At 37.1% G+C, this 9,870-nt stretch overlaps 2 protein-coding genes across 2 annotated transcripts; both read left to right on the forward strand.

Annotated features, from left to right (window-relative positions):
* Positions 1–4,083: 4,083 nt before the first annotated feature.
* LOC103957520 (trihelix transcription factor ASR3) lies at positions 4,084–6,300 on the forward strand. Its single transcript, XM_009369698.3, has 2 exons — positions 4,084–4,775; positions 5,712–6,300. Exons 1-2 carry the CDS (start codon positions 4,283–4,285, stop codon positions 6,188–6,190), a joined length of 972 nt encoding a protein of 323 aa, XP_009367973.2. The 5' UTR covers positions 4,084–4,282; the 3' UTR covers positions 6,191–6,300.
* Positions 6,301–6,705: 405 nt separating this feature from the next.
* LOC103957521 lies at positions 6,706–9,501 on the forward strand. Its single transcript, XM_009369699.3, has 3 exons — positions 6,706–7,864; positions 8,179–8,611; positions 8,955–9,501. The coding sequence occupies exons 1-3, from the start codon at positions 7,118–7,120 to the stop codon at positions 9,089–9,091; spliced, it is 1,317 nt and encodes a 438-aa protein (XP_009367974.1). The 5' UTR covers positions 6,706–7,117; the 3' UTR covers positions 9,092–9,501.
* The last annotated feature ends 369 nt before the right edge of the window (positions 9,502–9,870 follow it).

Raw genomic sequence — 9,870 nt, forward strand, 5'->3', positions numbered from 1 at the left:
AGAAAAACACATTTGTGAGAAATGTAAAATAAGATTTTTAGAGTGCTAATAACAATTTCCTAAATAAAATCAATTGATAATATTAAACATAAGCGTATGAGAAATAAAATAAATTTTGTGTTTATTATTTCCCTAATAATCTGCAAATCGCACAATTTTCAATACTTATACACTTTTATTCGATACGTCTGCGCTTGTCATTTAATTTATTTAATTTGATAATAAAGAAAGAAAATGTGTAAGAAAAAAATAGTGAGTTATTTTATTTCCTTAAATAATACTTTAATTTTTAGTAAGAATGTAATCTGATTGGGTAAGGTAAAAATAATAATGTTGCATGAACCTTTTCTTTTGAACTAATTAAAATAACAATGTAACATGATGGGATAAGGTAAAAAAAAACAAGTGAGAACAGCTTAGGAGACAAACTAAAAGGGTTAGGACAAATTCCAAGTTTCTAAATGTTAATATTTTAATTCAAGGTTGGAATCAAATTTGTTGACTGATCAAAAATTAAGAGAGGATGGTGGTGTCTAATTTGTATGCAAATGTGATTCATTTTTCATATGCGTTTCTTATCTTTCGTAATTTATTTTAACTTGTAACTTTGTTCAATAATCTTATATTCTTGTCACAACTTATTATATGTACGTAAACGAAGTTCAAAGTTAACTATATGCCTGGTTACTTGATGTTATTAAAATATCAAGCCTTTTATTTTCTAGGACAAATACTTTAAACTCATTGTATACAAATAAAATCATACGTGTAAATTTTGCTACCACAAAATCATATGAAATGACAAGAATCTTTTGTAGTCCATTCACAATCGTATCTTTATTTTTTTGTCTTTATATGATAATGAATATGTTATAACTTGTGCGGTTATAGTACATTCACATTTTTTTGGGAAGAAAAACAAAAGATTAACAAATAAATATTTTTATCAAATACTTGTCCAATTGTTATAGTTAAAACACAATTTATTTTTCTATTTGATGTCTTTAAATAAATAGACCTAGACTTCACTATCTATTGCCAAAATTGTGTAATTGTTCCAAATTTGCATCCATATTCCATACCATACATGTCCATCCCATCTAATCATGATGTACGTTCACATCCATCGGCCATGATGTATGGACACATACATAGCCATGATGTATGTCCACTTACAAAGTCATGATGCACATACATAACCACAGATTGTGTTTTGGTCTAAAACGTGGATTGTATTTTGGTCTAAAACGTGAGTAGTGTTTGGTGTAACATAACACTAAAAAGGAAATTATTTAGGTTCATTGAACCTGGACAGGTTTTCACAGCTGTTATCTTTTCCGCGTTGTCGAATTAGTGCCTAAACTCCCGATGCCTGCAACAACCGCGAAATCGTGTCATGGAAGTCATCAAGAAGGAAATCAACTGATTTCGGTTCAATGAACCTGGACGCTAACTCGGCACTAAAAACCCTACAGCTCCTTCGTGGTTGGCAGGGTTTTTTGGTCAATTTGGTTGGCGGGGGGGTTAGGCAAATAGGCAGGGAAAGTGGGATCCCAAATCAGAAGTAATGTTAGAAAAATTAAATTTATAGATAAAATTTTAAAAATTAAAGGACATGGAAGTTAATAATTGATTTATTAGTTACACATTGATAAATGTGTTTATTCTTATCGGTGACACGTCATTTAATTTCCAAATTTAGTCTCCAAATCTAGTTTCCCTATCATTAAAGTCCCGTAGATTTTGATTCACTTGGATTCAAATTCCAAATTTATGGCTGGTTTCCTGCTGTTTTTGTAGGATACCATCGAGGAATGGTGGGAATATTAAGAAGATAATGTGAGACATTGATAAATGTGCTTATTCTTATCGGTGACACGTCATTTACTTTGCAAATTTAGTCTTCAAATTTAGTTTCTCTAGCATTAAGGTCCCGTAGATTTTGATTCACTTGGATTCAAATTCCAAATTTATTGCTGGTTTCCTGCTGTTTTTGTAGGATTCCATCGAGGAATGGTGGGAAGATTAAGAAGAAGATAATGTGATGATTGAAGTGCTTCGTTTCTATCTATGTGAGGATAATGTGTTTCTTGATACGAGGTTGGGAAGCTTTGGAAGGTTTCTATCTATCTGATTCTGTGTACGCATCGGTCTCTTTTTATTTTTCTCAATTTAATTATTGTCTAGAAAATAAAATATCAGGATTTACCTGTAAATTTTAATGTTGATGTTTCTTTTGATTTATCTGAAATTTTTTATTTTTTGAAAAAGTGAAGTATTAGAATTTGACTGTAAATCTTGACCGTGACGTTGAGGATATAAGGGTGAAAAAGATCGTTGGCCTCATTCATATTTGCACGTCAATGTGTGACTATCAACTTACTCTTATGTGTATTTTTAAACTATTGAGTTTTGCATGAAAAATGTATGTGAGTTTGTAATTGCGCGCAAGCATATATGCTTTGCATGCCAAACTTATGAGTTGTGCGTACAAAGTATACGTATATAAGTTTTTGATTGCACGAGTATGATGTTGCTAATGAACAATAAACAAGTAGTGTGCATTTCTTGCGAATGGCCTAGGAAATTGGCTTTGTTTGTACTCCACAATTTATATATACACGTACTTTTCAATCTTTACGAATTGGGACGTAAGATGGGAGTTTGAATAAATGTGATTTTAAATTATTTGTATGACCTTGAAATCATTGTGTAATGTAAGTCTAAAGGTAATGGGTTGGTTCCACCAAACCTACTTTGATCATTTTTCTGGTAAGTCATGAGATTGACCTAAGTACATATGGCAACATATTAACGGAGGTGTGGGATTATCAATGGAACAAAAGTACCATGCTGATGTGCAGTCTTTATTACGATAAAGACCGGCATTATTAATTTTTATTATTAGAGATCATAGGTCAAAATCTTTGAACTATTTTGACTAAAAAATCATGTATTTTATTATATTAAGGACAACGATGAATTCGTCAAAATTAACATGTCAACCATGGCCAACGGATTTACCATTTAGGCAGCTGGCCAACATACTTCTCAATAGGCAAATTAGATTTATATGTTATCGACCTTTCATCCTCACAAGGGCCACCCACTCATGCAGTCAACTTTTATCAACAGATTGTTCCAATTTTTTCTCGTTTCACACGTTTCAATGGTTCGGATATTCGGACTTGATGAATTAAGAGAAAGGAATCCAAAGATGATTTCTTTCCTTTTCATTTTATTACAATGAGATTCCAAATCATCGAAGAACATTACATTTAACATTCAAGTATCATTGATTAAGACTATCTATCGCTTTACATTTCTCTTAGTTAACTTACCAACCACAAACACTTATAAAACGTTTAATTGAAGAAGAAAATTGATATTCACATTTTAAAAATGTGATCATGGAACATTTTTAGTGAAAAACATAAAAATGAAGAAGTGCATAATGACTATTTTGTAATGTTGAAGTGACAGTTGTCCCCAGCATCGAGTTGTTTATCTCCAACTTCACCACATCTCAAAAATCGTGACGAACTCCAGCAATAATCGAAATGAATACGTAAGAACTAGGTGGGAGAGAAAGAGACATAGACATAGGAGAGAGATGAATTAGGTTTTAAGATAGGAGGAAATTATGATGCTCGGACTAATGTATTTATATGACGATCAGTGGAGGAAAGAGATGAAAGAGAATGAGTTTAAATTTTCGATATTGCATTCAACTTAATTGTAGATTTTCATTTTTTATAATTTGATTCTTAGAATGAATTCAATGATTCTAATGGTTTAACTTAGCACCTAAACCCTGCACAAACCTCCTTACTCTAACAGCTTTGTTGGTTTACAATAGCACGAGCTGCACGACGAGCTGGACAAGTATTGCATTTAACAAAAATATTCTTTTTGTCACCAAGTGATGCAAGAATATAGAAAATTTTAATGGAAAACTCCCGATACTATTTGTTTTAATGAAAAATCATATGATCACTCGTCTTTAAATTAAATGTCGTCTTTATATTAAATATAATGGTAGAAAATAAATAAATATTTTTAGTTTTTTAATCTATTTTCCAAAAATTTAAAAGAAAAATGAACCGAAACTAGAAAAAATGAAAAAAATTTAGGGCAAGTTACTACACTCCACTGTGGTTTTAGGGTTTGCCCAGAGCCATCGATCCATCCGAAACGACTGCTAGTCCTGGGTAAGTCGATTCCACACTCACCGCCGCCCAATTTCCAAAAAAAGATGGCATTTTGAGCACAAATTTCGAAAATGAAACCCGAACAGACCCCGTCCCAGCTTGACCGATCTCACGGTTCTTCCGGCAACCGGCGCAGCACGCGTTCGCAAGCAGCACCGGACTGGAATCCGACTGACGAGCTCATCCTTGTGAACGAGGTCGCCGCCGTAGAGGGCGACTGCCTGAAAGCGCTGTCGTCGTTTCAGAAATGGAAGATCATAGCTCAGAACTGCTCTGCTCTGGGCGTGTCGCGGACTTTGGACCAGTATCGCAGGAAGTGGGAAGCTTTGTTCGACGAGTACAAGGGGATTAAGCAGTGGGAGGCGAAGTCCCGAGCTTCCGATTCGTACTGGGTTTTAGGAATTGAAAGAAGGAAGCGGAATGGGCTGCCGGAGAATTTTGACCAGGAGTTGTTTAGAGGGATTGATAAGCTTGTGACGGTGAGGGGGAACCAATCGGATACAGACCCAGATAGTGATCCGGAGGATGAGGCGGAGGAGGAGCCTGATGTTGATTCAGAGCCAGGTATGCTTGTTTTTCAGCCACAAATGGAAATCTGTATTGATATATATTGCTGCATTGTGATTAATGTGCAGTTGCTTGTTTTATTTCACATTTTTCGTGCCGCATATTTTTGGGTTGGCATCATTGGTTGCTGAATGAAAGTTCGCATTTTGAATTTGATTGCTGTATGGATGTTTACATTGTGAAGTATACGAGCTCATTATCTAGGAAAATTATTAATGAAGAGGGAGGGTCCAATCGAGCACCCTTCGTGTTGTAAGCTGGTATAATTACCACCCACAAATTGCGTAAATAACGGATAGGTGCAATATGCAAGGGGCTTGTTGCTCAAGTGGTTAAGAACGTTTACTCTTGCACCTGACGTCGTGTGTTTGAATCTCTCATCCCCTATATACAAAAATAACCTACAGATGATTAAGAGAGTATGAGCTTTAAAATTTGGAAAAGAACATAATCTTATTTGTTAAATGCAAGATATGTTAAATCTAAGTAGTAAACAGAACTGGAAAGTTTCTTTTTTAGTTTGTTTATGATTTTTTAATCGTTAAGTTCACTCCTTAAACAGTTTATTTACGCACTAAACACAAATTGAGACTTGAATCATAAGGTTAGAATGTTGATGTACATGAATGTTTTATAAACAAGGGTAAGTTGTGATATACGACAGCTTAGATATGTCATAATGGTGGATGTCATGAAAGGTCTAAGATGGTTGAATTTGCAATGTGAAAGTACTTTAGATAGTTTTTATAGGGAAACTGCATGTGTTGTGCTGAAGTTTTGAGTAATGGGCGAGTAAATGAATGGATTGTAGTTATTGTTTAATTGTTTTGTAGTTGAAGTTGTGAAAAAGCATAACAATCAGGTTGTTTGCGTAAGTAACCCTTGCACCATAATTCTCAACAGCTCTTTTCTTATAATTTTCTTGTATGCTAGAGTCAAAGAGGAGAAGACGTCGATCAACATCTCAGAAAAGCTGTCCTAGAGAAAATTCAATTAGAAGCTGCAAGAGAGAAAAGCCTCAAGAAACCCACGCAGAAGGAAAACCTCAAAAAACCCATGCAGAAGAAAAACCTGTAGGAAGTGGCTTAAAAGCAATTCCTCCGAAGAGCCTGGCAGAAGAACATCCTCAGAAGAGCTGTGTGAAGAAAAAGCTTACAAATAGTCATAGAAAAGATGAGGCAATCAGCATTGAAGAACAGGAGAAAATTGCGGCTATGAAATTGCATGAAAGTGCAGATTTAATCCGTGCTATCGTTACTGAGAAACCTGACCATGAGGCTGCTGGCGTGAAGAGCACCGGGGACCTCCAAACTGATTTTGTTAGGTGCCAAGGGGATCGGGTCATTGCATGCCTTGGCGATATTGTGAAGACACTCGACCAGCTCCTTCATCTTGTCCAGGAATGTGAATAGTTTTTCCCTAACCTTTATTTCTTTTGAACTGAATGTGAATATTTAAACGGTTAAGAGTTTGGTGTTAATGTTTATCTTTAATGGTAGATGCAGTGTTGGAATTAGCTTCATTACCGTGCTGTGTGCGTGTGGAACACCCAGTTTAGGCGTGAATGAGAGTAGTTCCCGGTCTTTTTCGCGTTATAGTCCACTCCGTCTAGTCGAAATAGCAAGCCTACTTTGTCATCCTAGACACATTATTATTAATCTCCTTTAATTAGGTGAAACTTCATAACAGCCAATAAGGCGGTTATCACTTACCTTTGGGTGATTGTCAAACTTTGATGCATGTGGATCTCATTGTAGACTTGGTATACATCAACGATTTACGACCACCACCATACACGTAATACACGTCTGGACGACCGTCAAGAACAATCCTATAGGCAACAAGGCCAAATTGTAGTAGTATTGTATAATGCTGTCATGGGCTTTCGCTGATGTATTAGGAGTCGGACTTCTTTTGCTTCTTTCTTAGGAGCTTCACGTGTGGAAGTTTGAGACCATTAGAAAGCAATAACTACCCTTATATCTGGCAATGGACCCGTGATTGCCAACTGTGCAAACGACTACGCAACGACGTTGAACATAAAAAAGGCTAGGGTGGCAAGGAGACCTCTCACGAGATTTCGGACTTTGGTTTGGTTCGATTTTTGGAAACCTTAACCCTTTGATTGTCAAAACCGAATCAAACCGCAACTTGCGTTTGAATCTGCCGGTTTGGTTCAAGCTTATGGTCCCGTTGATCCTTGAACCATCGATTCTTCATCTTCCGTGCAAACACAAAAGGCCTCTTCCTCTCCCAACATTGTAGCTGTCTTCACAAACTGCAGATTTTTTTACAGACTCCATTAGCTCCTTGATTTCCAACACTCACAAAACCAATCCATGGATTCCTTTACTTTAACGAACAACCAAATCAATGTCAACTTCACCAGCCAGAGCCACTCTGAAATTTCATCTCGCCACCCTCCCAATGACAACTCAAACCAACCCGACATTCCCTTACTTCTCCAATCCTCATATGAGCTATGCAGCTTCAGAGTCAGCCTCAAATGGTGGGCACTCGACCACTCCTCGTGCCTTGGAAAATTCATATCTTACTTCACCTTCATCTTCTTAACAATCCTAGTCCCTATCCTCACCTCCCTCTCTTTAAATACCTCATCTGACCCCATCTCGTTCAACAAGCTAGTCCAACTTCCTGAGTCCGGCTTAGCTGCCATTGGCTTCATAACTCTCTCCGGCTTCTTCAGGAAATATGGCCTAAGACAACTTCTCTTCCTTGACGGTCTTGGAGACGACTCTGGCTTTGTTCGTCGCGAATACACTCGTGAGCTCAATAAGGCCTTCAAGTCCCTTGCTTGCATACTACTGCCTTCATTTTTCATTGAGCTTGCCCACAAGATCATATTCTTCTGCACTGTCAAGATCTCACTGCCTCATATTAGTTCAAGCGTCCCACTCAATTCCATTATGTTTGTTATCGTTCTGGCTTCTTGGGTTTATAGGACAGGCGTGTTCTTGCTGGTTTGTGTTTTGTTTCGCTTGACGTGTGAGCTCCAAATACTCAGGTTCCAAGAACTACACAAGTTGTTCGAGGGGTGTGAATCCGAATCCAGCATCATATTTAAGGTATGCTTTGAAATTTCAGTAATGTCTTTGCTATTTTCTCTCGAAAGAGTGTGATAGAGGTAGTAATTAGTTAGCACATTACCAGATACCAATCTGTAGTACTTGGTACTTTGTCGGTATTTGGTCAACAATTTGTGGATATTTACAAGATATCAATAAAGTATCTATAACATATCAGTGAAGCAGAATATCCATGATGAAGCAAAAACTGGTACCTGATACCAAACAATCTTCTCTCTTTGGTGCAACATTTGTTTTCCACATGTTTTTGTGCACATTTGATATAATTTCTCTTGATAATTCTGTATTTTCAGGAACATGTAAGGATAAGGAAGCAATTGTGGGTTACCAGCCATAGGTACCGGTTCTTTATCATTGGATGCTTGTTTATAATCACCGTGAGTCAATTCGGGGCCTTGTTGCTGGTTTTGGCATCCAAGACGGAGAAGACTTTCCTCAACTCTGGTGATCTTGTGGTTTGCTCTGCCGTTGAGCTCAGCGGGTTGTTCTTGTGTCTAATGGAGGCAGCAAGAATAACTCATAGAGCTCAAGGAATTGTGGCAATTGCAACGAGATGGCACATGTTCTTGACTTGTCCATCTACTTTATCAGATCAGCAGTGCAAAAACTGGCTGCGCTCCGAGGCTAGCGGACAGCATGGAGAGAGCGACTCCGAACATTTATCCGACGTTTTCTCTTCAGTTCCTCAAGAGGAGCCTTCCTCGTTCCAAACCAGGCAAGCTTTAGGTCAGTATGCTTATTGCTTTCTAAGTTTCTACCTTCCTTGCTTGCTAGCTAGTAGCGTAAAGCTACTCATAGTAGTACAACTACTTTGGGTAACAAGAAAAATTTGAGACCTAACCCGGACACAAAGGCGTACGGAAGACTCTGATAGTTGTAGTGACCTGCAAATTTGTTAACCATGCGTATCAGGTAAACCCGAATGTTTTTTGAACATGTGAAAACTCGAACCTAGGACAAGAGAAGTACCTCCATTTTTGCCTAAACTCGAACCTAGACTCTATACATGCTTGTATTTTATGGTTGTCGTATGGATGCGTATGGATAACTGGGGTGTGTGTGTGTGCAGTGGCGTATTTGCGACACAACAATGGAGGGATCACGCTGTTTGGATTTATGCTTGATCGGGGGTCGCTTCGCACACTGTTTGCATTTGAGTTCTCTTTGGTGCTGTGGATACTCAGCAGAGTGGTTGTTTTGCATTAAAACAAAGTTATAGGAATTTTCAGTGAAGATTCCAACACCAACAACAACAATGCTGGAGCCTTGATAGTTTGGTGTTATGGCCTGAAAAAAAAATAAAACAAAAACCAAAAAGAAAAATAAATTGAAAGTGGAGGATTGGTATAACGTTACCCGACTATCCAGGGTGAGGATCGTGGTTCATCGGCTCATCCGGGGAGGATCAGTCGTTTCCTACCAATCCTCTCATGCTTCGATTTTTTCCTTGGTACGTTATTATATTTTGTTTGAGTGTTTTTTGGTTTTCGTTCTTTTCTTCCCTTTTATTATGTAATTGGTGTGATTATTTGTTTCTTCACAAATCATAAGATGTAATTTTTAAGGTATGCAAATGCTTTAAATTGTTCATTTTATTTTTTTCGGTTTCAGAACTAATTTTTAACTTGATAATTCTTTCATTCATTTTCATTTATTTGAAGATAGCTTAGATTGTTTTTAATAAGAATGATCAATTCACTTTGTTTGTCTTTGCATGTTCAATTTACGTAAAGTCGACATCTCCAAATTAAGTAAAAAGTTTTAACCCTTCGGCGGCCTTCTTGCTTTTTGCTCAAAAGGATTACCTTCAAGGTTCTAGTTTTCCTTTTGAAGTCCAAAATTTTCAATAAATTATGCACATTCTAATGAGCAATGAAAAACCATTATTAATGAATAGACAAGAATGAACAAATGGTGTGATACCAAAAAGTGTAGTAGCCCATCACACTCCCAACAAATTTTGGCAGCGTAGGAGTTCCGCGGTG

The sequence above is a fragment of a genome, unplaced genomic scaffold (assembly GCF_019419815.1).
Source record: "Pyrus x bretschneideri cultivar Hongxiangsu unplaced genomic scaffold, Pyrus_bretschneideri_v1 Contig1, whole genome shotgun sequence".
In the NCBI taxonomy this organism is placed as follows: Eukaryota; Viridiplantae; Streptophyta; class Magnoliopsida; order Rosales; family Rosaceae; genus Pyrus; species Pyrus x bretschneideri.